This window comes from Rhinolophus ferrumequinum, chromosome 10, assembly GCF_004115265.2.
Source record: "Rhinolophus ferrumequinum isolate MPI-CBG mRhiFer1 chromosome 10, mRhiFer1_v1.p, whole genome shotgun sequence".
In the NCBI taxonomy this organism is placed as follows: Eukaryota; Metazoa; Chordata; class Mammalia; order Chiroptera; family Rhinolophidae; genus Rhinolophus; species Rhinolophus ferrumequinum.
The window spans coordinates 55,540,082-55,567,745 of record NC_046293.1 but is presented as its reverse complement, the minus strand read 5'-3'; the positions used below and the strand labels follow the sequence as shown (position 1 = coordinate 55,567,745).

General features: G+C 43.5%; 1 protein-coding gene and 1 non-coding gene across 10 annotated transcripts; one reads left to right on the top strand and one right to left on the bottom strand.

Annotated features, from left to right (window-relative positions):
• The first annotated feature begins 88 nt into the window (after positions 1-88).
• On the top strand, positions 89-22,758 carry RNF41 (ring finger protein 41). 9 transcript variants are annotated; one of them, XM_033117153.1, is made up of 8 exons: positions 89-267; positions 2,671-2,852; positions 8,882-8,950; positions 12,706-12,818; positions 15,946-16,157; positions 16,862-16,997; positions 17,397-17,500; positions 18,347-22,758. In XM_033117153.1, exons 4-8 carry the CDS (start codon positions 12,729-12,731, stop codon positions 18,696-18,698), a joined length of 894 nt encoding a protein of 297 aa, XP_032973044.1. In that variant the 5' UTR covers positions 89-267; positions 2,671-2,852; positions 8,882-8,950; positions 12,706-12,728; the 3' UTR covers positions 18,699-22,758. The 9 variants fall into 9 exon arrangements, with proteins under 9 accessions (XP_032973044.1, XP_032973040.1, XP_032973039.1 ...); XM_033117149.1 differs by lacking the exon at positions 8,882-8,950 and adding an exon at positions 11,000-11,111 and having other exon boundaries at positions 15,886-16,157; positions 18,347-22,756; XM_033117148.1 differs by having other exon boundaries at positions 15,886-16,157; positions 18,347-22,756.
• A 4,680-nt stretch (positions 22,759-27,438) lies between these two features.
• On the bottom strand, positions 27,439-27,520 carry TRNAS-CGA (transfer RNA serine (anticodon CGA)). Its single transcript has one exon. It is a non-coding gene; the product is annotated as a tRNA-Ser (tRNA).
• Between the last annotated feature and the right edge of the window lie 144 nt (positions 27,521-27,664).

Below are 27,664 nucleotides of genomic sequence, written 5' to 3'. Positions count from 1 at the left end.
GCTCGTAGCTTCTAACTAATCTAGGTTTGAGTTAAAACCGAGAGGTGGGGTTTGGTGACGAGGTTCCGCCGGGTTGCGTAGCAGCGGTGGGCGGGACAAAGGACTGTCTCACAAGGCGACTAGTGGTCCGAACCTTCCTCCCTCTCCTTCCCTTACCCTTCCCCTCCCAGGAAAGGCTGGGACACGGCACCGGGGCTGTCCCGTGGCCGCTGCGGCCTCAGCTCCAGCCGGGCTGGGGTACAGAGAGTCCAGACCGCTGCCAAGGCGGTGCGTACTGCGCCTGCGCGGGCTCCCACCTAAAAGTGGGTGTGGGAAGGGGGGGGGCGAAGTCCCAGGGGGATTGGGGCGGGGGTTCGAGATATTGGAGGTCAGGATTAAGGGATAGGAGTAAAGATGAAAAATGGAGGAAGGGAGCAGCAATAGGGAGGAGTTGGAAGGTGAGAAGGGGTCACTGGAGGGTGGGTTGTTGGGGAGGTTCATTGGAGCAGGGGAGCCTTAAGTGCGGGAGGGGGCCTGGGTTGGCTGGAGGACAGGGAGGAGGGGACCTGGGGGAATAACGTGGTGTTTAAATGGGCAATGATTGATGGGCCGGGAGGAGAAGGGAACATTCTGGGGGCCAGCCTGGGCAGGGGCGGTGGAACCTGAACCCCCGCCCTCGAAGCGCCATAGCTTGGCTCGTCTCCCATGCCTTGTCTTTGGCAGCCTTGTCTTGCTCCTCCATGCCTTCCCCCCTCTCCCCCTCCCACCCCTCCATGAAGGAATCTCACATTCCTTACATCCTTGCCCTGGGTTTGCAGCCAAGCCCTCTTCGCAGGCTTCACACACCGGAAAGCCTTTTCCAACGTAGGACGCACGGGAAATTGAGGAATGGGAGGAGAGGGGGCTGAAGGAGGAGGAGTGAGGGTGTTTTGCCTGAGGGACTGACATCTTCCCCATTCAGAAACTGACTTCATTCCACCTAATGGAAACGCGCTGTGAATGAGACCACTGAACCACTGTTCTTGGGGACTGGGCTGTGATAGTGGTAGCGAATCCCTTCCTGTACAGGTGGTTTTAGAGTCTGACAATAGGGCAAGAAGCTGATAGTGTTTTTGGCGGATAGTTTTCCCCAGAGAGGAATGGGGTAGACAGACTAGTGGTAGGGAATCTGAGTGATGCAATAATGTTACTACCCTGTGTGTCCAGCTAACTTTGTGGCTGGGCCTGGTTCCCAGTAATTGAAAAGAAGGAACAAGCTGCTTTCAAGCATTTCCTCGCTGGCCCTCAGTACAGTATTCAGTGTGCTTTCACATTTATTATGTCATTTGATTTTTTGGGACAATACATAAGATAGGTAAGGCAGGTATCATTTTCCCTACTTGACAGGTGAAGAAATGGAAAACTACAGAACGGTTACATGGCTTGCTAAAAGTCACACAGTGGGCAAAGCTGGGACCAGAACCCAAGTCTCCTGACTCCTGGTCCTCCTCTCAGTTGAAAAATACTGTTTTATTCTGGCCAAGGGAGCATCGAAGTAGGATTGATTTTTCCCAGTATGGGCAACTATTTGCTTTCTGAGTCTGGAACTTGTCACTAGAAGAAGACTGAGCAGAGCCCACAGCACTGGTTCCTGGAAGCATTTATTGAGGTACAGGGGGCATACACGAGGCTGTTGGGAAAGAGAGTGTTGTGAAAATGAAAGAAGCATTATACCTTTCCCTGTGTTCTGAATGGGGGAGAAACATATCAATTTACCCCCGCCCCCCAACCACAGGGAAGAGAAAGTGTCAGGCATTGCACTTTGCTCTCTGATTAGTGTATAAATAGCACGCTAAGCATGTGGCTGATGAGCATAGTAAAGTAATGAGTATGTGTACCAGACTCAGAAGATGAAATGGTCCCTGTTTTATGTATAAAAATCATCATCCAATTCCTTCCTAACACAGCCCTTAATCTATCCGTAGAGGTGTTGGTGAGGAAAGGAGTTTGAATGGTTGCTGTTCTCCTGCATAGTGTTGAATAGATGTCTCAGCACTGTTCATCTGAAGGCTTATCTCCCTCTACATGGTTCCATCCTTTTAGTAAGGGGAGTCTAGTCAGCCTAATCATTACTGCTACCTCTCGTCTTCCCAGTGGTCCAGCCTGGAGTAATGTCCCAATTCACTGCCTCTTCATTTTTTTTGAAAACCCTGATCCCTCTTGAATATCTTCTTCTTATGAAATAGTATTTTCCAATTGGAGGATAAGGACCAGAATTCTTTTTACATGAATTAATGTGAAAGCACTTTGGAAACATGAAAGCATCTCATACTGTGCAGGTGAAGTATCGTGGATATAGGCATCTTATAGCCACAGATTTAGAATCATTGGTATTGCTGGTAGTTGTGTGCACAGAATAAAAGAATCTCTGTCTACTTCAAACAGCTCCCCTTGTCTACCTTTCTTCTTCTCCCTTTCTCTCCCCGTCTCAGCTCTGTTTCAATCTCCTAGACTATGCGTGTGATTCCTTAGCCAAACGATCTAATTTCTTGCAGGGGAGTCCTGTATGTCTAGCAAGAAACCTGTAGCCCTTAATGGAGTTGTCTCATCTTCCCCAACCAACCGCCAGACCCAAGTCTGTCCAGTCTCACTGCCAAGTGGAAGTCGCTCCCCTGACTCACCTTTTTCTTTCTTCCTTGTTCCTATTAATAGAGTGCTGATTGTGACATCACATCCATCCCCTTGGCGATGGAGTTTGTCAGTAGGAAGGAAGACTCAGTTGAAGAATAGCCAACAAGATGGGTTACTGGGAGCATCTCCTGAGTGGTACTGAGTGGAGGCATCAGGGGGTTGGAGCCTTGTGAACAGGGAACCCGCCCCCCAACACTTGGAAGGTAAAGAGCCTTGATTCAGAATCCCCATTCCAGGCGTCAACCCTCTTCTCTGCCAATCTGGTTTCCTTCTGCTCTTGAAAACTTGACTCTTAAAACACTTTGCTGCAAAAAGCTTTCCATGATTAACCCACATCAGTCTGTTCTTTGCATATTTATGTCTTACATTAGCTATTAACTTGTACTAGTTGGTAAATTGCTTAGTAAATTTTATGTCTTTTTATGTGTTCGATATGCTGTATATTCACTCATTGGGCTCAAGCCTTGCCTACACTTTAGTTGGAGGACGAGGATTGTGTTTTCTGTTTCTTTCACACGTCTCTCTTGGTAGGGGGCAGTGTCTATAGGGGGAAGATGAGATTTGGGACAATCACACAAATAGTGCTTGGTGCTGCTGACCAAGTAGGAGGTTCCTGCTGGCTTTTGAAGCCTGGTAGGCCTCATTTTAGGTGTTAGATAAATTCTTGAAGAACTGTGTGCCCTCTGGATTCTTTTGTAAAGTGGGTCCTTTAAAATGTACTAAAGAAGCCTAACTTTAAAATCCCCTGTACTAAATCCAGTATGGATCACAGCGTTCTGGAATTGGACAGAACCTCAGAGGCAGTGTAGCCCTTCCCCTCATCTCACAGGTGAGGAAACTGAGTTCCTAAGAACTCAATTCTCTAAAAGGAGGTGTTACTTCACTCTAAGGATTCTACTGCTTAAATAAAAAAGACTACTTTGGGGCGGTCGGGTGGCTCAGTTGGTTAGAGCGCGAGCTCTGGGCAACTGGGCTGCCGGTTTGATTCCCACATGGGCCAGTGAGCTGCGCTCTCTGCAACTAGAATGAAGTCAATGAGCTGCCTCTCAGCTCCCGGGTGGCCAGATGGTTCAGTTGGTTGGGGCGTGGGCTCTCAACCACAAGGTTGCCAGTTCGACTCCCGCAAGGGATGGTGGGCTGTGCCCCCTGCAACTAACAACGGCAACTGGACCTGGAGCTGAGCTGTGCCCTCCACAACTAAGATTGAAAGGACAACAACTTGACTTGGAAAAAGTCCTGGAAGTACACACTGTTCCCCAATAAAGTCCTGTTTCTCTTCTCCAATAAAATCTTAAAAAAAAAAAAAAAAAAAAAAAGACTACTTCCTTTCACTTAAAAAAATCAAGAGAGTTACTCAAAGAGAGCAAAGTCAGTTAGTGGTAAAGCCAGGACACCTTTTACAACATAATCACCCCCTAATATACCTATTTTTGTTTTACATGCTGAATTTTAGAATCATGGGACTTGTAGAGTACCTTAGAACTTATGTAGTCCAGGATGTTTCATTTCATGTGGAGTAAAGGAACTGAGGCCCGGAGAAATTAAGTAACTTGCTCAAGGTCACACATTTGGTCAGTAATAGAGGCAGAACTAGCACTCAGTTTTCTGGATTCTTGACTTAGTTTTCTTTTTCTCCAGACCTATTCCTTCATTGTGAGACAGGGAGATAAGGAGGAAATGTTTTAGGGACACTTGTGAGACACTTCACCAGCTAATTTTGTCAATAGGTTGAAGTTCTAGGAGTCACCTGTTTCCTTACACTGGGGCAGGTTCTAGGGCCTTTTCCCTGTGTGACTGGTGACTTGCAGTAATTGGGGCTGGAGACGCCTCAGCCCTCTGCACATATGTTGTATTCAGGGCAGAGAGGAGAATTAAAAGGGAGCACAGATATCTGGCTTTTACCCTTATGCATTTGCCAAGAATTGGTGACAGCATGACCAATTACCCTAAAAATACAAATTATGGGTTGGAGTGGCTTCTCTAATGTTTATCTTCGAGTGAGAGTTTGGATGTATGTGTGAATGTGCATGGTTTGCACACCTGTACATGGATTCCAGAAACCCCGAATACGTAGGGATAAATGTTAGGGTCCCTTTAGGAACAATATGTTTCGAATTCCTAGTGCTCTCTAAGTGTAGACCAGAGAAAACAACTGCAAGAGTAAGTTAAAAAGGTATAGGAAGGGGTCATTTTTATAATAATGCTGACCAGGAATAGAGAGAGAGCCCCCAGTGTAACAGTGAGGAAGGAAAGTAACACAGTCACCTGGTTTGGTTGTGACCTGCAGAATAGCAGACGGGGAATGATGCCCTTTTCGGTTTGGGTTCAGGATGTTCACGTCAGGAAGGCTGGCAGAACGCCTGTAAGCCTGAAGAGACAACTCAGCGCTACTTTTGTTCAACTCCCCAACTTGAGTGAAACCTTCCAAGGCCTTTTCCTATTCTCTAACTCAAGGAGAATATCTAGGAAACTGTGCTTCCAGGGGCTGTGGTCACTGGCTGTGACTCTTGAGGTTTCTGTGGTTTCAGTTTTATTAAGGCTTCTGCCCCCAGGGCAGTGAGCAGTGAGTTCCTGTGAGGCATCCCCCTTGGAATGATACCCTGCCCCTGTGACAGCCCCACAGCAGTGTTGAGAGTCCCAGCAAGTAGGAGTAGGAGTCAGAGAGAGTAGGAGTCCCAGAGAGTAGGAGAGTAGGAGTCAAGGAGTCTAGCCTGTGAGCTTGACTATCTGCCTGGTGACAGAGCAAGGAGCTGGCTTCCAAGGTTGTACAGAACCAGGTCAACATTTGTTTCCCATAGGTGCCAAACAGGGAATACCCCCATCAGACAAGAAATCTAAATTTCCCCTTAATTTTTGAAGCCGCACCCCTGAAAGGATGCATTTATAGGAGGATAGATAAAGCAGGAGACTCTCTAAGCAGATAAGGTTGGTGGTGGTGGTGGTGGTGGGGTCAGTTTAGAAAGAACAACGCCCAGCATCTCTGCAGTTTTGTAAACCCTGATTTTATGGTGGGAACCTTGCAGCTTATCACCCTGCCTGGTGGCTTCCCACATCCTCTGGCCATCTCTGCACTAACTGAGGCAAGTTTTCTGCTGTTTATTTTGGGGATGTGGGAATCCCCTGAGACCCCATTAAGATAAGTTTTCAGAATCTGTATGCCTCCTTAAGACACTATTGTTAGGATTGATTTAAGATGAAAGTGCTGTGAAGCATAGTACAAACTCTAGGCCAGTTTTCTACATTGCCCCATAGCAACAGGGAAAAAATGGTAATGTTATTTTAATTTTTGCCCCTTGCTCTAAGGATAACTGATATTTTTAAAAAATTCAGTCTTGCAGAAATAATATAACCTAGATCAAAAGTATAATCTCAGCAACTAGATTTTTAAAAATGTGTATGTACACTACGTTTATTACTTTTCATTTTTTAGATTGTTTTATAAAAATGGGACCATAGGATACATAAGATTTTTGTAACTTGCATTTTTCAGTTTGAAAGGCATTTCAGCACAATGGTTAAAAAGCTTGGGCTCTGAAGCCAGTCTGCCTGGGTTTGAATCTGGCTGAACCACTTGTTAGCTGTATGATATTGGACAAGTTTTTTAACCTTTGTGCATCTGTTACTCATCTGTAAAATACGGATAATGACAGTCCTTACCTCATAGAGTAACTGATAGAGTTGTTGTGAGAATTAGATGAGTTAATATACAAGAAATGTTTAGAATAGTGCCTAGCATATAATAATGCTCAATAAATGTTGACTTCATTATTATTTAATTGTATAAGTAAAATGTGATCATTGTTTAAAAAAGTAGGAAAAAACCAATAAAGCAAAACTGAGTGAAATTAAAAGTATTAAAAGTCTGTACTTAGAGACAGCTTCTTTAATACAGAGGGTGTCAAAAAAATGTATATGCATTTTTTAAAACATTTATTGGGGAATATTGGGGAACAGTGTGTTTCTCCAGGGCCCATCAGCTCCAAGTCATTGTCCTTCAATCTAGTTGTGGAGGGAGCAGCTCAGCTCCAAGCCCAGTCCCCTTTAGTTGCAGGGGTGCAGCCCACCATTCCATGTGGGAATTGAACCAGCAACCTTGTTGTTGAGAGCTCATGCTCTAACCAACTGAGCCATTTGGCCACCCCTCCGGAAGCTCAGCTGTAGCGCGTTGTCTTCAATCTTGTTGTTTAGGGTGCAGCTCACTGGCCCATGTGGAAATTGAACCGGCAACCCTGTTGTTCAGAGCTCACGCTCTAACCAACTGAGCCACCTGGATGCCCCTGTATATGCATTTTAAGAAAGGAAAAAACTGTATTGAAATTGTAATACAGGGCTGGCCTGGTGGCTCAGGTGGTTGGAGCTCCATGCTCCTAACACCAAGGTCACTGATTCAATTCCCACATGGGCCAGTGAGCTATACCCTCTACCACTAAGATTGTGAACAACGGCTCTCCCTGGAGCTGGGCTGCCATGAGCAGCTGGAGGTCGGGGTGAGCTGCAGCGGGTTGCTGTGTGCTGCCGTGTGCTGAGTGGCCGGCAGCCACCGTGAGTGGCCAGCAGCCAGTGTGAGTCGCCAGCAGCCATCGTGAGCATCATCGCTGGCGAAAGCTGCCAGGAGCTGCTGAGCGGCCGACTGACAACTGGCGACCGACCGACTGCCTTAGCCGGGAGGAACGCAAGGCTCATAACACCAGCACGGGTGGGCCAGGGAGCTGCATCCTACACAACCAGATTGACAAACAGTGACTTGAACCGGAGTTGGGGGGGAACGGAAAAAGGGGGAAAAAAATTGCAATACAGTGAATGACACTAGCATTCATTTGATTAACGCCATCTTTTGAGCGAACGTCATACTACACAGTGCTACTACCATAATTCAATTCAACTTCAAAAAATAATACATAGATAAAGTCTCTTAAAATATGTATATTTTTTGGCACATTTTTGGTATATATCCTAGATGCTCTCCTATATAAATGTGTACAAACAAATATAAATATACATATACTTTTTAATAAAAATTGCACTATAGCATATGTAACATGCATAAATATATTATTTTACTTATATAAATAATAAATACATTTAAGTAATTTAAGTCAATTATTAATAAGAAATATATCTAAGTCATATTAATGCTATATGTTAGCCCATTTTATGGATGTAAAGAATTTTACTGAATATTTGTGGTACTTCTGATTTCATTTTTGCTGTTATATTATAAACAATACTTAGATAAACAATCTGGTATATTGTTTTTATACCCTTGTGTAATTATTTCTTTAGGCTAAGTTCCTGGAAGTGTGAGTGCTAGGTAAAAGGGGATATACTTTTGGGGGACAGTACCTATTTTTTTTGTTGCGATTCAATTTGATCAACTTTTTCTTGCAAGAGTACATTTTTTTCCAGACCTTGCAACAGTATATGATGTTATATGTGTCATATATACTATATGACACATATGACATGTATAGTATATGACACATTAAGTGAATATTTTGGACATGTTTATTGTTTTAAGCTTAATACTTTTTTCACAATTTAGAATAATTACAGATTTATTTATCTTTTTTTAAAGATTTTTGTTAAAATATAGCCAACACACAATATTATATTAGTTTCAAGTGTACACAATAGTTGCTCAACACTTATATACCTAAAGACGTGACCACCATAAGTCCAGCAACCATCTGACACCATACCACGCTATCACAGTATTATTGACTATATTCCCCATGCTGTATATTACATCCCATGGCTTATAGTTTTATACGTGGAAATTTGGACCACTTATTCCCCTTCACCTTTTCCCCCCCATTTTTAATTTTTCAATTACAGTTGACATTCAGTATTATTTTATATTAATTTCAGGTGTACAGCATAGTGGTTAGACATTTATATAATTTAAGAAGTGATCCCCCTAACTAGTCTAGTACCCACCTGGCACAATACATAGTTATTACCATATTATTGACTGTAGTCCCTGTGCTTTACTTTACATTCCCATTGATTATTGGGATGTAAAGTAAAGCACAGGGACTATAGTCTATTTTGTAACTACCAATTTGTAATTCTTAATCCCTTCACCTTTCTCACAACTCCCTAACCCCCCTCCCATCTGGCAGCCGATTTATTTCTTTATTTGAATAGTGCAGACACACACGGAAAATCTTTTTAAAAGGCACAAAAGGATAAATAAGGAAATTAAAATTTTCCTCCTATCTCTGTTCCTTAGTTATCCTTCCTCAGCAGCAACCACTGTTGGCAGTTTCCTCTGGATCCTTCTGGAGAGTTCCATGCATATGTAAGCACATACACTACATGGTGATTTTGTGCTCCTTGTGGCATACTTTACATATACTATTCTGTACCTTAGTTTTTTTCTCTTAGTCTATCTTCACAGTCTTTTCATAGCTGGTACATTTTAAAGGCAGCAGTGATGATTTTTTTTCCTGTGACTAATTTTCCAGCTATTGTAGAGAAACCAAATTACAATTTGTTTATTTAATTGAGGAAGTGTTATAAAGTCAACAGTTCAATAGGTGAATTATGGATATTTGGGGATATTTTTGCTCTCATGTAGAAGCTATCTCAGATATCCTCTTCTTGACTTTTTCTCTTGCTCCTTCCCCTTTCTCCCAGCCCTGTGTGTTTGTCTGGACTATGAGAGTGGCAGTGGCTATCATCTAGAACAGCACTAACCAATCTTAGGTTGCATTAATTGAAGTAGAGAAGAAAAGGGGTAATAGTCTCATTCTGTCCATATTGGTCAGTCCACATGGGGAGCTGTGGGTACCCTGTTTTAGAGGGACATAGGCATTCTGGAATGAGAGAAGTGAGGCTGGGCTAGATATTTCTCATCTGTGCTCTTGCTGCACCCTACCTTGACCGTTCCCAGGAGTGTCTAAGCATAGGGTAATTCACAGTTGGTTACCATTGAGAGGATTCCTACCCTGGGATGTTAAACCCGATGGTCTCTTATGGTCCATTCTAACTGTTAAGGCAAAAATAAGACTGTCTTCACCAGGTCAATGGGAAAAACTGGGTATGATCAAATTTTCATCTTTTATTCCTGTACTTCAAAAGTAAATGCATTCCTGTATTTTTTATCCTCAAGTGATTTCTAAATTAAAAAATATATTTTTTTCCTATTTGTTGAATTATGAGTTTTAAAAAATGTATACTCATTAAAATATTTGGTAATTAAAAATAGGAGGAAAAAACATTATCCTTAGCCTACACCCAAATAAACCACTGTTAACATTTTGATATTTCCTTCTGGTCTCTTTTTATGTATGGATGACTTATAAATACATATGTTTTTAAACAGATCTGTAAACAGGTCTGTATTCAATTCAGTGTCCTACTTTTTCAATCCACACGTATTAATATGTCATGTTATTGCATATTTCCCAAAAACATCATTTAAAAGACATATTAATCAAATGGGCTTACATTACCATAATCACCTAACTGTACCTTTACTGTTAATTTAAATGAATAAGTGATATCTGATTTTTAAAACTTTCTTGGTATGATTTTTAAAAACCTATCTGGACTTCTTTTTGCACCGTTCTTCCTTCCTTCCTGCTTTAGAGGTGTCCCTCTTCCTGTTTAACATAATTCCAGATCACCTCCCTACCTACTGCTACCTCAGTGACCAGATGCTCTCCTGTCTTTGTCTTTCCCTCTTCACTAGTGCTTTCCTCTCAGTACATAAACATGCTCAAGCCTTTCTCATCAAAAAGAAAAACACCCCCAATACAGCCCACTTCCTCAAACTCCTTTCTTCCTCTAGCTAGTTCTTTCCCTTCCTTTGAAATCAAGCTTTTGACGAGTTGTCTTTAGTTCCTGTCTCTGTCTCACCTCCTGTTCACTTCGAACCACTGCTCTCTTACTTTTCACTTCCAATAGCTAGACCAAAGTGGTTGACAGTGACAATTTCAGAGGGATTGTTAGTAAGCCCACGGCCCTGAACTTTAAGGCCCTAGAGATGGAGAAACAAGTATATAGAGAAATGGTGGTGATGGAGGTCATGGTAATTGTAGTAATGTCACAGGGTGTCATTGTTCCTATGTAAAATGGGTAAAGAAAGATAAGTGGTTCCAAAGGGAGTCTTGTGATTTCTTATATCCATTAGCTTGTGTATTAATCAGGATTTTTATCAGTTGAGACAGACAAAAACCCAGCTCAGACCACCGTAAACATAATAGAGAATTTATTGGCTCATGTAACGTATGTTCAAAAGCTGATTGTGGCTTTAGCCATGACTGAGTCCAGGACCTCAAATGATCTTACTTGAATTCGATCTCTCAGCCCGCTTTCTTCATTATTGGCTTCATTTTATAAGCAGGCTGTCCTCATTAATGGCAGAGATGGTCACCAGCCACTGTGGGTTGTACATCCTACCAGCTATGCAACCCAGGGGAAGAAGCTCCTGTGGAGAGCTCCAGTAGAAGTCCCAGGTATCGCTTTCATTGTCCTGGGTTGGGTCACATGTCCTCTAGGAGCCAGGCTATGGTTTCCAGAGGAAAATAAGGTGTAAGGTAGGCAAAATAGTAGATGTCCACTATATCCTGGTTGCCCAGAAGCTCCTAGTTAAAAGAACATTTAAATATATCAAACATTTTATTGATTTGTAGGGAACTGTGTTTGGTGCTACACTGGATGCAGAACATGAGTTTCTGCTCTTAAGGAACTTTTAATCAAGTAGTAGAAATTAGATGTATACATAAATAATGGTTATTATCATGTATTGAGTGCTTACTGTGTGTCAGCAGGCACTTTGCTAAATGTTTTATATGCATTATCTCTTTGAGGACAACTCTATGAAAATCACTTCTATTATTATTTGTACCCATTTTATCTATTTATGTAAAAAAAAACTACTTAGGCTTAGGAAGTTTACATAGCCTGCCCAAGGTCACACAGCTAGTGAGTAGTAGAACTGGGGAGAATCCAGCCAGTTTTGACTTAATCCAGTGCTGTACTTTAGCACTTGACCTATCAAGGCCTCTTTACACCCCACCCCTCCCCCACCCTTTTACATTGGACAGCTTGATTCTAAATTCCCGAGAACAACTTGATCGACTCAGCTCGTCTTTTCCAACAACATCACAGCTGATGACTGGTCTGTGCGTTGGCTATCCTTGAATCACATGCCTGTCTTTGATCCAATTAGCCCACCAGTTGGCCGCCCACACAGGAGGTTCAGTCACCGGTCAGTGATTTCTTCTTTGGGTTTGACCCTTAGGAGCCCAAAGAAGGGGCATGGCAGCCCCACTGTTCTTTGAGTCCTTGCTCTCCTGAACCTCCCTCCTCCTTCACCCCCATTGCCACTACCTAAGTTCCGATTCTCAGCATCTCTCTCTGGCCTAGATGTTCTTCTTATCTCCAGTCTCATCCTTATTGACAGTGATTCTAAAAGGGACCTTTTATCCAATCGTTCCTTTTAAATCTTTCAGTGGCTTCCGATAACCTTCAGGATAAAAAGTCCAAACTCCTTATACAAGATTTCTCAGGGCCTGACCCTTGCTTGCCTCTCCAGCCTTGTATCTAGACACTTCCTACCTGGCACCCTTCAGGTCAGCCTTTTTCTGAACCACTTAGAGTTCCTGGAACCCATCATATGCTCTCCTACTTCTGGGCCTTTGTGCTATTTCATGTGCGTAAAACCCCAGTGCCCGTCCTGCCCACGTCTTCAACACCTAGCTAATTCTTGCTTGTCCTGTTGGTGACACCTAATCCTAGAAAACTGTCAAAATCACGCTCTCCCTTCAGCCTGGGGTAGGTATCTATATCGCTTGCCCTCGTAATGCCCTATGCTTACTCTATCAAAGCATTTATCACTTCATATTTTAAATGTATGCTTATGTAATGTCTTCTTCCATTAGAATTAAGTTTCTTGAGTTAGCTTTTTGCCCCCAAATGACTGGCACATAGTAGGCTCTCAATAAATAATTGTTGGACAGATGAATAGATCTTGGCAATGAGTTTGAGTTGGCACATGTTTGTAGGCTTCTTCTGAACTGGCCTCTTTTCCTCTGTTACTCCTTCCAGGATCTGGGTTTCAGTGATGAGACATGGGGTATGATGTAACCCGTTTCCAGGGGGATGTTGACGAAGATCTTATCTGTCCTATTTGCAGTGGAGTCTTGGAGGAGCCAGTCCAGGTGAGTCGGTCTGATGGCAGGTTTGGTGGGGCAGTAGGTGGTAGGGGCGTTAGTAGAAAATATTCATAGGTAATGGGATCAAGGGGAAGTCACTGTGTCCTGGCTCCCCCTGCTCACATACACACACTATAGAGGTTTGGTGCAGAAGAGCAGTGGTGACTACGGGACGAATAGGGCCTTCCTGAGTCTGTCTAGAGGTGGATGCCACAGAAGTCCACTGCTTCAGGTTTTCTTCTGAGGTTGCTCTGAGATTTTTCTGCTGTAAAATGGTCATCTGTCTGTTTCTGTCTTTTGACAGTAGCTTGGGAACTTCCTTTCCTCTGCAGGGGCTCTGACTAGGTTTTGCTTTCCTACCCATGATTGAACTTCTGGACTTTCCAGCTAAGTTCTCTCTGTGTTTTGATGATGTAGTGTTTTGGGTAATCAACCAGTCTCCCTATGGGCCTCTTCTGCCTGCCTACCTACTGTCCAACAAATAGGAAGTGGGAACTGTATGTACTGACCTATTTTCTTCCTGGGATTTATTGGAAAAACCAATTTTTGACGCAGCTGTGTACTCAGCATTTGATGTGAAGCTGCCACCTTCAGTAGGTCATTTCCCTATCAGCCTTGCCAGACCAGAGTCAGTTGTATCTTCCTGTGGCAAGTATGAGGAGAAGCTCATGACTAACAGGCAAGTATAATGAGTGAGATGAATTCTTAACAGTTATATTCCTAGGACATCATCCTGCATAATCCTTATTGCCCACACTCTGTAAATATCAACCTTCAGCTAACTAGAGATAATCCTATTTTCCAAATCAGGACACTAGTCAGTGAAGTCTCATGGTCCTTCCCACTCACTGCTTATACAATTCACTACATCCCAACTCCTCTTGATACTTTGAGTTTATTCTCACTTTCCAGTTTTTAACCATCCAAAGGAGCATGGATGCCTGAGCTGAATGAAAGTCAGCCTGTATTCCAATAGCAGCTAGCCCTGGACCTCTCCCATCTAGGCCTTTCCAGCCTGCTGCCATTAGAAGCAGATTGGCTGGGTGTGGAGCAAGCTATGCTGGTCGTGTCAAGAGGTCATGGGGTGTGTCAGTTCCCTCTCCACCCTGGCAGGGCCTTATCTGTTGTTTTCTGGCACTATCCTTTGAGGTGAGTGACATGTGGAGAGGTCAGTGGCAGTTGGCGATTGTCTGTTAGAAGCCACCCCTTCCCCCACCTCCAGGGTTTACTTTCTGAGGAATAGACCTTAAGATGCCAGGTTACCAGCCGCATCTCCAAGGGTAGAAGGGCTCTGCTAGGGGTGCCGATTCCCTACATCATATTTATTTTTTGAATAGGTAATAAATTCATGTAGTTCAGAAATCAGCAGTATAAAAGGTATATAGTGAGAACTCTTCCATCCTTGTCCTAATCCACCTACGCCCCCCATAGATAATCCCATTGGTTTATTTGGTATCCTCCAGTATGTATATGGGCAGATACAAGAAAGTATGAATATATATTTATATATTTGCCTACCTTTCTTACATGAAAGGTAGTACATTCTGTCTACATCTGCAGGGGTGGCAGGTTTAGATAGAATGGTCACAAAAGAGGTGACAGTGGACCCGAGATCTGAATGATAAGGGACCATTCATGCTAAGATTTAGAGGAAGAGCATTTCAGGCAAAGAGAAGCAGCAAAAGCAAAGGTCCTGAAGCAGGAATTAGCTGGCTGTGGACAAGGAACAGAAAGAAAGCCAAAATGGCCTAAGCACAGTGGGAGCGTGATGTGAGGTGAGGAGAGGACAGAGGCACGGGGCCAGATCAAGCAGAGTGTCCTGAGGAAGTGTTTCGGTTTATTTTAAGCATAATGGGAAGCCATTGTAAAGTTTTAAGCAGGGGAGTGATCTGATCTGATCGGTATTTTTAAATGATCACTTTGGCTGCTGACTGTAGAATGGATTCTAAAGGGGCAAGGTAGATGTAGGGAGACCAGTTCGAAGACATATTTAGAAATACAGGTGAAAGATGATCGCTTGAACTGGATTAGTGGCCGTAGAGATGGGGAAAAGTAGACAAATTTAATATTTTTTTGGAGATAGGGTTTGTAAGACTTTGGAAAGAATCAAATGTCTTTGAGTGAAAACTAAAACTCTACTGATAGTTGGATTAATGATATTGAAAATGACTTCCTACAGAGCCGTCTATGTTTTAGTCTTTGGTTTTTATGAGCATCTTGAGGGCGTATTTTTTTTTATTGTCCAACCCAGCAAAGTGATCGGGATACAGTAGGCACTCCATTCATTCGGCAACATGTTCTGAGTGCCTGCTGTGTTTATCCCATGCCAGAGGTCAGACCGTGTCTCCACAGAGGCCAGGGAATCCTCTCACTTTGAGGGATTAACTTTAGAGGTTATCTGAGTTATCAAGGAAGTAGGCTGAAATATGATCTTTATGAAACTGAAAAAAATGTGATTCTATGAAAAATCAGCCCTGTTTCGGAGGGTAGGCTTGGCCTTTGGGACAAAGGGCAAAGCAGCCCTCATAAAATCAGAACTTGGGATCACAGAGAGAACTCTTAACCTCTTACCAGGAGTTCTGGGCTTTTTTGTTTTGCTTTCTTACATTGACCTTTTGCCAGTAAATCTCTGTCTCTCCCCTCCCCCTCCCCCCTGCCTTGTCCTTTAAGACCCATTTCTAATTCTGTCCTCTCCATAAATACCTGCCCTGATTGACTCTCACTTTCCTCTGGATTTCTTTGGTAATTATGGTGTATGCAATCCAGTTGGCAGATAAGGGACTGCCTTCTGTCATCTCTCCTATTGTCCTGCAACATTATAGCTTATTGTTATACAACTTTTTACTTGTTTATTTTATGTCACAATCCATTTGGAATCTCGAGCACAGGACACATATCTGAAAACTGTCCCCACAATACCTTACCCAAAGTATAGTGCAGTTATACTTTGCCGTGACCCGGGGACCTCTGGTCCTGGAAGCTGCTCCAAGATTTGATTGGCTTTTAGTTATCACATCCAGGCTCTTAGGTCCAGCTAATTCCCTTGTGCCCTTGTGCCCTGCTCGCCCTCTAGGCACCGCATTGCGAGCATGCTTTCTGCAACGCCTGCATCACCCAGTGGTTCTCTCAGCAGCAGACGTGTCCGGTGGACCGTAGTGTTGTGACGGTCGCCCACCTGCGCCCAGTACCTCGGATCATGCGGAACATGTTGTCAAAGCTGCAGATTGCCTGCGACAACGCTGTGTTTGGCTGCAGTGCTATTGTCCGGCTTGACAACCTCATGTCTCACCTCAGTGACTGTGAGCACAACCCAAAACGGCCTGTGACCTGTGAACAGGGCTGCGGGTAAGACCTTACCTCCTTCTTCCCCACAAGGCTCAGGGCCTCTCTGTGTATATCCCTGTCTCTGGGCCCCGGCTCACGGGCTGAGCACGTCTCCTGTGCATGTAGGCAAGGAGTGTCCTTGGCCTTCCTGGCTTCCTGCCCCAGGATCTCACTTTCATGCTGCTTTTCCAACTCTGATCTTTTTTGCTCTTGCTTTAATATAAGAAGGGAGACAGCAATTCAGCAATCTGCGTGATAACAGTAAGGACTGATTTACTTTATTCTTCCCTTTCGGTCCAGTATGACTTTGTCTTTGTCAGATTGACTGCTCTAATTTCCAGCCCTCTCATATTTCCTCTTGCCCTATTTTTTTCTTTCTTTGGGGTGTGAAATATTTGATTCAATGCTGATAGCTAGGGCTGTGAATCTAGGGCTTCTCAGAGGAATGAGTGCACAGGCAGAATCTGTAGGAGGAAAGAAGAGCCATGTGGTAGATAAAACACTGTCTTATAGAGGGAAAGAAGCACAGAGAAAGTAGATAGCAAAGGAGTGTGGGGGGAGCTGGGGAGGAGGAAGTAAAGAGAATAAATAAGAGAAAGGCCTGAAGTTAGAGATGAATGAATATTAGAAATTGGGGGTAGGAGAAAGCCCTCTCAGCAAGTTTCTGCCTTTGTCCACATGTCCCGTTGAATGCTTCTGTTCTCTTTTCCTACCCGGGGCGGCAGCCTGGAGATGCCCAAAGATGAGCTGCCAAACCACAACTGCATTAAGCACCTGCGCTCAGTGGTACAGCAGCAGCAGACACGCATCGCAGAGCTGGAGAAGACCTCAGCTGAACACAAACACCAGCTGGCAGAGCAGGTAGGGCCCAAAGAACGTGGGGAAAAACAGGTCCCTAATATACAAATAAACTGCCTTCCTGCGGGTGATAAGGACCATACAGATCTGTGCCTATGCACCTAGCTGAGTGAATATTCTGCCTGTGGCCTAGTAGGGAATCAGATTGGAGCTCTTCTCCCTTCCCTTTATCTCTTCAATGCCATTCATTCACTGAGCATTTACCAAATTGCCTCTCTATGACAGCAGTTTACTAAGCACTGCAGATACAGCTATGAATGAAACAATCATATCCCTGCCTTCATGAAGCTTACAGGCTGGTTATTCCTCTGATGTCTCAATTGCCCTCATTCTCAGATAACTTTTGTCTGTCATCTGCCATCTGCCTTAACCATCACCCCTGGTTCTCTTTTCCTCCAACAGAAGCGAGACATCCAGCTGCTGAAGGCATACATGCGTGCAATCCGCAGTGTCAACCCCAACCTTCAGAACCTGGAGGAGACAATTGAATACAATGAGATCCTAGAGTGAGTGTCACTCAGGGTATGGAGTTACTCCATGTCCTGGCACTGAACCTTGAAAGGAGGAGGGACAGGGGAGTGGCAGAAGGAGGGTAATAAAAGGGGCGGGCCGGGGCCACCACTTTTCAGGTGTTGGGATGAAGGACAGTGGCAGAGGAGAAGATAATCTGCAGCCCCAGTATAGGATCTCTTATTCTTTGGGGTGGATGGAAGGGAAAGCTTACCCAAAGCTGCAGTTTCTCCAGAATTAGGTGAGTACCCATATGTACAAAGCCCTGTATTAAAGGCTGCGAGTGCTGGGCCAAAAAGAAATAGAAGATGTCATCCCTATCTTCAGATAGCTTACAATCCAGAGAAGAGAATGTGCAAATCCAGGAAAGTGAACTAAAAATGTAGCAAGATGCAGTGAAGTAAACAAGTCTAAGATCCCTTTCACTTCTGGAGTACTATACATCTCATAGACTAAACTGTTAAGGGTGAAACAATATTTACAGTACAAACAGTGGTGCATGGCACACAGTATAGAGGAATAATTGCTTCATTCAATAAATATTCATTGAGCATTTAGTATGTGCCAGTCACTACGTGTGTTAAGTATTGAGATTTTTAAGAAAAATAACAGGGACCCTACACTCGTGAGGTTTAATGTGGTGAGCCACATGTGGTGACTTAGATGGGACCAACTACAGAAAGATTAGCAGTTCTGAACCAATGATGGAAGGAGAGAGGGGAGGGGAAGGGGAGAATAGGTTAAGCTAAGTGCCCAGTGGGGGGGTTGTTCCTATGAGGGGAAGAAACCATGCAGAGAAAGGGGATGAGCTGGAATGACCACCTCCAATCCCCTCCACACAGGTGGGTGAATTCCCTGCAGCCAGCAAGAGTGACCCGCTGGGGAGGGATGATCTCCACCCCAGATGCTGTACTCCAGGCTGTAATCAAGCGCTCCCTGGTGGAGAGTGGCTGTCCTGCCTCTATTGTCAACGAGCTGATCGAAAATGCCCATGAGAGGAGCTGGCCTCAGGGTCTGGCCACACTAGAGACAAGACAGATGAACCGGCGGTACTATGAGAACTACGTGGCCAAGCGCATCCCTGGCAAGCAGGCTGTTGTCGTGATGGCCTGTGAGAACCAGCACATGGGGGATGACATGGTGCAGGAGCCGGGGCTCGTCATGATATTTGCGCATGGCGTGGAAGAGATATAGTCTCTTGGCGGGCTGTCAGGAAGCGATGGAAATCAGAAAATCTCATCATCCCAGTAGCTGGGCCCTGAGTCTTCCCCACTGTCCTTCACCCTGTGGCTTCCACGTGACCCACATATCTCCCTGCTTTTCTGGCACTGAAGGGGCCCTGAGGCACTTTGCTCAGCCCTTCAGGTGGGAAACCTACATTCCTTCTTTTTGCCTAATTTCTTCCCCTAAGATGTCTGTAAATTTTCATTTTGGTTAGGAAAGTCCCCACCTCTATATCTGTTTTCCTGCCAAGGATTCCTGGTTCCAGGTATTTTCAGAAAGCACAAAGATAATCATTTTCTGTAAGGATCAGGGTGGAGTGAGGAATCTCTGGTCGTTCCCCTCCTCCAAAGCCAGGGAATCTGAGCAGGCCTATTGACTAAACATCATTTAGAGGACAGCTCTGGGGAGCAGACATCCTGAAGAAATGGTAAGGGTGGAACCAAAACCCTAGAAATAAATAATAGGGCCAGTAACTGGCCATCACTGATGGCCCTGAGGGGAAGACTGGACCTCTGTGCCAAGCAGTACCTTGTTTAGCCCACCTTAAAGGCGCGGGCTCCCGCTGGGTCTGCAGGTGTGCAAGTTGGGATGCCGAAAATGTCCAAGTGAGCTCTTGTTTCCTACACTTTCTCGTAATTAGGGAATGACAGGAGTGGGGGAAGGCGGTTAGTCTGTTGGGGTGAACATGCTCAGCAGGAAGCAGCTCACTAGTTTTTGCTGAAGTCACGCAGGCACTGCTTCTGTGGCACAGGTCTAATAGTTCCAGAGACCCCTCTCCAGCCCTGTGATTGTAACACATTATTTTGATAATTTCCTTTGGCCATTGTTACTTGTTTATATTTCACTCCCTCCCACTTTTTTTTTAAGAATGGCCTGGTTATGGCCACCCCACTTTTCCAGCCCAGCCACACATTGTTGGCAATTTAATTTATTTACTTTTTTTTTTTTTTTAAAGAAAGGAAAAAGAAAAAAAATTAACAAAACTTGAAACTTTTCTTTTGCTGTTCCTATGGTGGGGATTCTGGATAGGGTGGGACTGGGATGGGGGCTATTTTATATTTTTCCTTTGCAGCACAACCTTTGGCTTTAATAGAGGAAGGGCCGAGGGAGTCCTTGGCTGGCCTCATAAGGTATGCCCCAACCGTCCTTAACTCACTGAGATGAGGCGCTTCCTCTGTTCTAGTGATGGATGTGACAGTCCAGCACCGATGCCTGTGCCCTCTGGCGAACTTTGCTCCTGGCCCTTCCAGGGTCTCATTGTAAAATTCTGGATTTCGAGTATTAATTTTGAAGAAATCCCTCACCCCATTTCCTTGGAGATATGTAGCTGGATTCTATCTTCACCAGGAAAGGTGGAATAGAAATTGTGTCTTTGTCTTTGAGTATAGGCTATGCTCTATCTCACTCATGCCCTCTAAGGACTTCAGCTCCATTTCAGGCTACCTGGGGCATTCCTTGACCCCTAAGGTGACTGGCAGAGTAATAGAAGGGGAGGGATAGTGGGTGTGATTGTTTTAATATGCAGGTGGGAGTGGGGTTGAAGAGAGATGGCCATATAACAGCTTCTTCTCTTTTTGGAGTTTTATTCCAGGCCAGCTTGCTATAGGTCTGTAGTTGGGTCATGGCTCCACTGGGATTGGAGTGGAGGGATACAGCTTGAAAGGAGTAAGGAACAGTCATGTGTTCTAGCTCCAGGACATTGTGCTCAGGAATTTGAAAACGCTGCTATACTTAGTCTGGTTACTACATTTCTTCCACTCCCCACTGCCCCTGCCTGCCTTACCAAGGCCCATACCCTCCTGTCATCACCCTCAGATGGAGCCAGGAAGCTCAGTTCCGGCTTCCCCACCCTTTGCACTAGTGTCTCTGCAGGTTGCTGGTTGTGTTACATGTGCTGTTCCATGGTGTTGACTGCACTAATAATAAACCTTTCACTCAGTTCTCTAAATTCTTAATTCAGTATCACTCCCCTTCTTGTGAAGGTTTCTCCTCTGCTTTGGCCTTTTTCTCACCTTAATTCCCCTTACTTTTTCCTTGCTTTGTAACCTACCCTAGTCTTAGAACTAACATCTGTTTTAGGAGGATGCTTGCCTGGGAGTAGTAGTCACCTCATATCTTCTGTGTCCTGTGTGCCCTCCTAACTCCTTCCCTCCTGCCTCCTGTTCTATGGCAGCCAACACTTTCCAGTGATAGGAACTGTGTTCTGCCTTTGCCCCAGATTCCACATCTTGCCTACGTGCTCCTGGGTTCTGGGATACTTGCCACAGAAGATGTACGTGCACCTTTCTCCCTTGTGCCCCCTTTGCTTTGGAATCTGGGATGCCATTGCAGGCAGGGAAGCCTCTACCCTCCAATGCCTCCTAACCAACAAAGTAAATGTGAGGAAGGAAACCTGGAATGGCTACCTGCTATGGTTGTCAGCTCTTGATAAACCCTTATTTGCTGCCACCTTCTCCCTGTCATGAGAAAAAGAACATACTCTTTTCCCCCAAAACTATATTTTAAATTTGTTGAGCATTTAGCATGCACCTAATGTAAATCTAATAGTACTCTAGATACTCTAGCAGGGTTAAAAAAGGGGGCATAAGAGCATAACTGTACCAACTGAGCCTACTACTTCCATACACACAAGGTCTGACTGTAAAACAACGATGAACACATCACAATATAGAGCATAAGAGGCAATATATTTACTCTAGTGAAACCAGTAGTGCTTCCCGCCCCCCCATCCCCCGAATTGCCTTTAAAATCACTTTCAGAACCTGCTTCTCATTCTTTTGAATGTCATGAATGGCACCAAATCTTCCTTTTAGGGTAGATTTGGTTTTTGGAAACAATATTCATTGAATATTCTGCAAGGAACTCACTAGGGTGGGGATAGGGGAGTTCATGTAGCAAAATGGCACCTACCTTCAAAGACTTACTCCCTAATGGAGATGAGTATATAAAGACATAATAAATATGGCAAGTGGATTTACAAGCAATATGTAAAAAGGGGAAAAATAAAGGCACCGATTCTGATGTGCACCAGGAAAGACTTTTTTAGGAGTAGTGGTATTTATTCTAGGTCAGAGGTTGGCAACCTACAGCTTGCATCCTGCTGTCTACTTTTGTAAAAAAGTTGTATTGGAACACAGCTAAGTACGTGTTGTCTATGGCTGCTTTTAGATTACAACAGCAGAGATGAGTAATTGACACAGAACTATGGCCCACAAAACGTAAAGTATTTGCTACTTGGTCCTTTACAGAAAGTTTGCCAACCCATTCCAGGGTCAGGAGAATGGGCAGGAAAAGGAAGAGAGTGGGTGGTTTTAATTTCTTACTTCAGTGTATAGATTTGAAAAATCAAAACATCTTATACATTGCCCAAATTATCACTTAAAATTAATCATACATCCTTAATCTAACACAAACCTATATTCTCACTTCCCCAATTGTCCCAAGAAAAGTACTTTCAGAGTTAATTTTTGTTCATCCCCGGATCCAATCCAGGAACCATGCATTATACACCAGGTTATGTGTCTTAACTCTCTCTTTTAATCCAGATTCCTGGAACAACCTTTCTTTGTAACACTAATTTATTGAAGAGATTGGGCCAGTAGTCCTGGAGAGTGGTCTTTTGGATTTGACTGACTGCTTTCTCACGGTGTCCTTTAATTTGTTCCTCTAGTCCCTGTTTTTACTAGATATTAGATGTAGAATCTGAGAGATTCCAGTTTAACAGTTCTGGGACAGAAGACATCATAGGAGACATGTTTTTTATGTTGTGTAACACCAGGAGATAGGCCCAGTTGTCCCACCATTAGCTTGATCGTTGTGCACTTATAGAGAGAGTTTTTTAAAGCTGGCTAGGTGACAAATACATGCCCTGAGAGAAGGGGCAGCTGGTTGGTGGTGAAGCTCCAGTTGGTTGCTGCTATATAAGAACAGGGGCCCAATATTGCCAAATCTTATTTTCACGAATCTTTGGACATCCTGTTTATGCTAAATCACACAACTTTATATGTTGTTTCAATTACAAAAAGAAATCTAAGGTCCACCAGTTTGCAACCTCTGTTTTAGGCTAAGATCACAACATGAATAAAAACATAGCGTTCACGAATAAAAAGACTAGTGGGATCTGGAGCATACTTTTTTGAAGGAAGTAATGGAAGATAAAGCTAGAAATAATTTGGGGCCAATTCTTAGTAGGCCTTGAATACATGCAGGGAATTTGGACTTTAATTTTCTAGGTAAGTTTTTGAGAAGAGGAGTGACTTCCAACTCATAATTCTAGTGGCAGTGGGAAGACAGTGAAAATTGGTGACAACATTAGTAAGCTTTGCAGTAATTCATGCAAGAGAGGATTAGAGCTTGAAATAGAACAGGAAAGAGAACAAGAGACATCCAGGGAGAAAAACAGACAGGCCTTAGTAACTGAATAGATTCACTCAGCCCACATTTATAGCTTACCTGTCATGTACCAGAAATGGCACTAGGCATTTGAGATACACAAATAATTGAGAAACAAGTCTTTAAAGGAATTTGCAATTTAGTAGGTGCACTTGAACAAATAATGGGGAATACAAAACAGTATGTTACTAATAGATGAGGACTAAGTACAATGGGACAACGAGGAGGAAAGGGGTCACCTACCTACCTGGTGGGACATAGGAGGGAAAGCTCAGGAATCACTGGAGCTTTCTGAACAAGATATTGGCTGTGAGGAAAGGGGATAACAGCTAAATTAAGCATTTACTGTGAGTCAGACACCATTCTAAGTATTAAATAGTCTTCCCAACTTTACAAAAAGGCACTATTATCATCTCCATTTTCTATGTGGGGAAACAAAGGACAAAATACACACAGCAAAGAACTGGGATTTGAACCCAGAGAGTCATTCCAGAGCCTGAGCTCCTAACCACTGCACTCAATAGGGGGCCGTAACCAAAGATGAGCCACACATAAAGACAGGTTTCTAGTCTGTGAATGAGAAGACCATGTCATTAACCTAAATAGGGAGGAGAGGATGAGCAGGTTTCAGGGCTGAAGTAATGAACTCATTTGGGGAACATTGGATTGGAAGTACTTCCATAAAGAGGTGTTTAACCAATAATTGGAAATGTGGGTCTGGAGCTTAAGAGCAAGAAGTTAGGGTTAAAGATGTGGCTTTAGGAGTTACCTGCCCAGAGGTGATCAAGAAATTCTAGGAATATAAACATTAAAGGAAAGAACAGGAAGAAGCCTAAGAAGGAGACCTGGGAGAATTCCAGGAGTAATCTAGAACAAAATCTGGAAAATAGATAAATGATAAACTTGGCTAATGCATCAGCTTTTTAAAAAAGTAATTTTGAAGTAATGAATCATTTAAATGTGGCTCATAAACTAGCTGTGAAGGAGTTCCAGAAATGTTTTGTACAATGACAGCATTCCTGAAACAAGTGTCAGTTGAGATCATTTTAGCTCAAGTCCTCTAATGATTTGCTTTACTGGATAAACTACAGAGATCCAAGCCTCTTAGCATTTGGAACAAGTCAACAATTTGGGATTATGTTAAATTCTTGCGTGTTAGTTTCTCCCCCATTAGCCTTTTAGTTACATAAAAGCAATTCTGATTAAGATCTGAGAATTTGTAGCTTTGATCAGTTTACGGTGGGATTAGCTAGTCTCTGGTTATGAGGTAGACAGAAGCAGCTTCATGAAAGAAGGAATTAAGCTAGCACCTGATTAGATTGGGGTCTCTTACTGGGAAGAATTAAGGATTAAAAAAAAAAAAGTGATTTAGGCAGGGTGTATTGATAATTGGAGCATGTATTTAATCAGATGGGGCGCTGAAGTTCCTGGACATGGGAATAATATGAAGAAAGCAGTGTTTTTAGAGATTTAAGTGTGGCGAAACTGGGGCACTTAGAAGGCCACTGGAGGAAAAAATGTCAGATATTTCTTAAGGTTGGAAACTAGATGGAATTATGAATAGTAGCATAAATGGAAAAGATTGAGAATGCGATTCTGGGAAAGGAAGAGAAGTTTTGTTTGTGTTTTAGGTGACATTAGGTCAGCTATGTAGACATATAGGCAGTTGGAGATAGAGGACCATGGTTTGGCTGGGAGGCCATGCCTGGAACAGTGGCTTGGGATTTTTTTCTTGGGAAGAGGGAAAAGAATGAAGTTTTAGTAGAATTCCACAGGAAGAGGGAGAAAGCAAATGAGATGGAGAAGGTGTTCTAAGAGAAAAACAATGAATACAATGTCTCTGAAATCCATTAAGAAATCAATGGTTTCAAACAGCAAAGGTTTCTACCTTGGGGTATTAAGATAGTATGGAGCTGGAGGCAGAGGGTATACATTTCATTCAAGAAAGGAGGTAGAAAATTTTTGGAAGTGTCAAGTGAAAGTGTAGTTTTGTTTGTTCTGAAATAAGGATTGATTCAGTGGAGTAGAATTTGAATGTGTTATGGAAGGTTTATTTATGGAAGGTTCCCTAGGAGGTTGAAATGAGTGGGATTGCAAGCCTAGACGAAGAAGGTTATTTAAGGGCAGACAGATGAGCAAGGCCAAATACTGAATCAGAAACTGAAGAATACCAGTGGGTAGAACGTAATAAATATGTAAGAATGGTGAGAGAGAGGTGGGCCTGATCGTGCAACACAAAGAAAGAGGATTTGTCTGGATGGAAGGGGAAGGATGAAAGAATCGGGGAGTTGGGGTGGGCTGTGGATATAGTGAAAATTGGAAATTATCTACTGTTCATGAAAGTCCAACGCCGTGGCCTCTAGTCCTCTAAAATTACAAGGGAAGCATTTGAGAGCAAAAGGTAGTATCTCCCAAATACCAAACCACCTCTGTCTGTTTCTGTTCTCCTTCTCAGTTCAGATCCTCCATTTTGTAAACCGTGGAGCCTTCTTCCTTTCACAACATAGTTGTCGGTTGCCCTCTGCTGGTCCTTGTTGGTCTTGGCTCTCCAGATATTTAAATCTGAGAGCGTGTGCAAAATTGGATGGTAGAAAGCTGAGCACTGAGCTAGTAAGATTCTATTACAGTACATATTTGATCACATCTATATAAGACCTAGTACAGGAGATACAAACAAATAAAACACACAGTCCTAATTCCCAAGAAGCTTAGAGTCCAGTCTGAGTGAAGATTAAAACAAGTACATATAAATACTGTAAAAACATCTATTTACTCAACAAAATTATTTTTTTATTGAGGAGGTTATATGTGCCAAGAATTTACATCTACAGGGGAAGAAAGACTTCACATAGTAAGATTAGGGCGTAGGATGTGGTGAGTGACAGGTGGTTAGAGAAGGCTTCCCAGGAGAACCAACATTTAAGTGGAGACTGAGTAGAAGGTGAGGATGAGCAAAATTATTGCAGGCAGAGAACAGCATGAACAAATACTACAGTAGGAATTAAAAGATTGCCATGGGTGGAATGTAGAGAATATGGAAGAGTGGTGAGAGAAAAGAGACCAGGTCATGAAACACCAAAAGCAGCTATGGAAAAGTTGAAGGTCTCGGGCATGCTTTAGTGGAGCTTTGCATATATTAACTTCTGTAGTCCTCACAGTGACCCCTATTTTCCACATAAAGGCTCCAGCAAGTGGTCCAGTCTGCACTCACTCCTGAGAAAAGTGGAGAGACTTGAACATATTTAAGAGGTAGAACATAATTTGTTTTTATTTTAATTTTTGCAGAGGCGTGTCAAAGGAGATGACTTGCATGCAATCTAGTGGATGGTGGTGGTAGCCTGATAGGTTCCAGCTGGAGTAATCAAGAGCCTCAAAGAGAAGGGGTAAAAGGATGTGCAAATGGAAAGTGATCATTCTGTGGATTGGAGGGGGGGAAGGAGACAGTGGTGAGGGTGACCTTGGAAAGAACAGCGTGAGCAATGGTATGAAGGCGGGAAATTCCAAAGTGTAAATGTTTAGAAAGCTCTATGAATTACCCTTGAACCCCCTGTCCTTTGGGGATTCTTTTTGGAGAAGATGCTGCTGTACAAAAAATGAAATACAAAAAGAACATCCTCCACAAGTGTCCTAGATATCCCCACAATCAGAAATTGTGGGTAGGAAGAACCACGGGAAGTGAGTATAGCAGCGTGACAGGTTAGAGAAGGGATTAATTCTCTAGCTTGGTTAACTACCTGACACATAATGAGGACTCAATAAAAAGTGATAATTATCTTCCCACACTAGCTCCAGCTGGATCTGCAGTGTTGGTTTCAGTAGGTTACTCTCCCTAGCTCTGTACCTGAGGTGCATCTCCTCGAGGAAATCCAAATGAGAGAATGCCCTGTTTCTTGGGTCTTCATTTGTAATCAGACCTACAAGATGTGACTTCTGGTCATGAAATCCAGAGGTGCCCTCTTTTCCTGGAAACGCCAGTTTTGACTTTTATAGCACAACAGGCATTTACATACCCAAACAAAACTTAACCCTTCTTCAACCAAATCCTTTGCTATTCCCTCCCAAAAGCATGAAACAATGTATGCCAAAGCTACAAGTCTGAAATTGCCTTGTATTCTAGCAGCCTATAAGGTTGTGCATAATTAAGCTTCCGTGATCACCCTCATCCCCCCCCCCCCCAAATCCAAAGGTGAAATCTTGAGATCTTCTGGCTTTTCTTTCCCAGACAGAAAGGAAAGTGCACGAAAGGCACGTGCGAAAACCAGGGATTCCCTTTATACTTCCTGAAGTGGTAGCGCGGCGGAGCCCCGGAAAAAGCTAACGTCACGAACAGGATTCGAACCTGTGCGGGGAAACCCCATTGGATTTCGAGTCCAACGCCTTAACCACTCGGCCACCGTGACTTCCAAAACCGCTCTTCTCCTCACACTTACAGCAGGAATCGGCATTGCGGGGAAGCCGTGCCGTTTCCACATACCCATAGCCACAGACCAATACATATATAACATCTTGTGACCCCCCCAGCCCCCGCTCCTTACCTCTCTCTA

Coding starts and splice junctions, on each gene's coding strand:
- RNF41 (XM_033117150.1), top strand. CDS start 12,729: ATGGGGTATGATGTAACCCGTTTCCAGGGGGATGTTGACGAAGATCTT. Junction 12,819..15,885: donor TCTTGGAGGAGCCAGTCCAG/GTGAGTCGGTCT, acceptor CTCGCCCTCTAG/GCACCGCATTGCGAGCATGC. Junction 16,998..17,396: donor AACACCAGCTGGCAGAGCAG/GTAGGGCCCAAA, acceptor TTCCTCCAACAG/AAGCGAGACATCCAGCTGCT.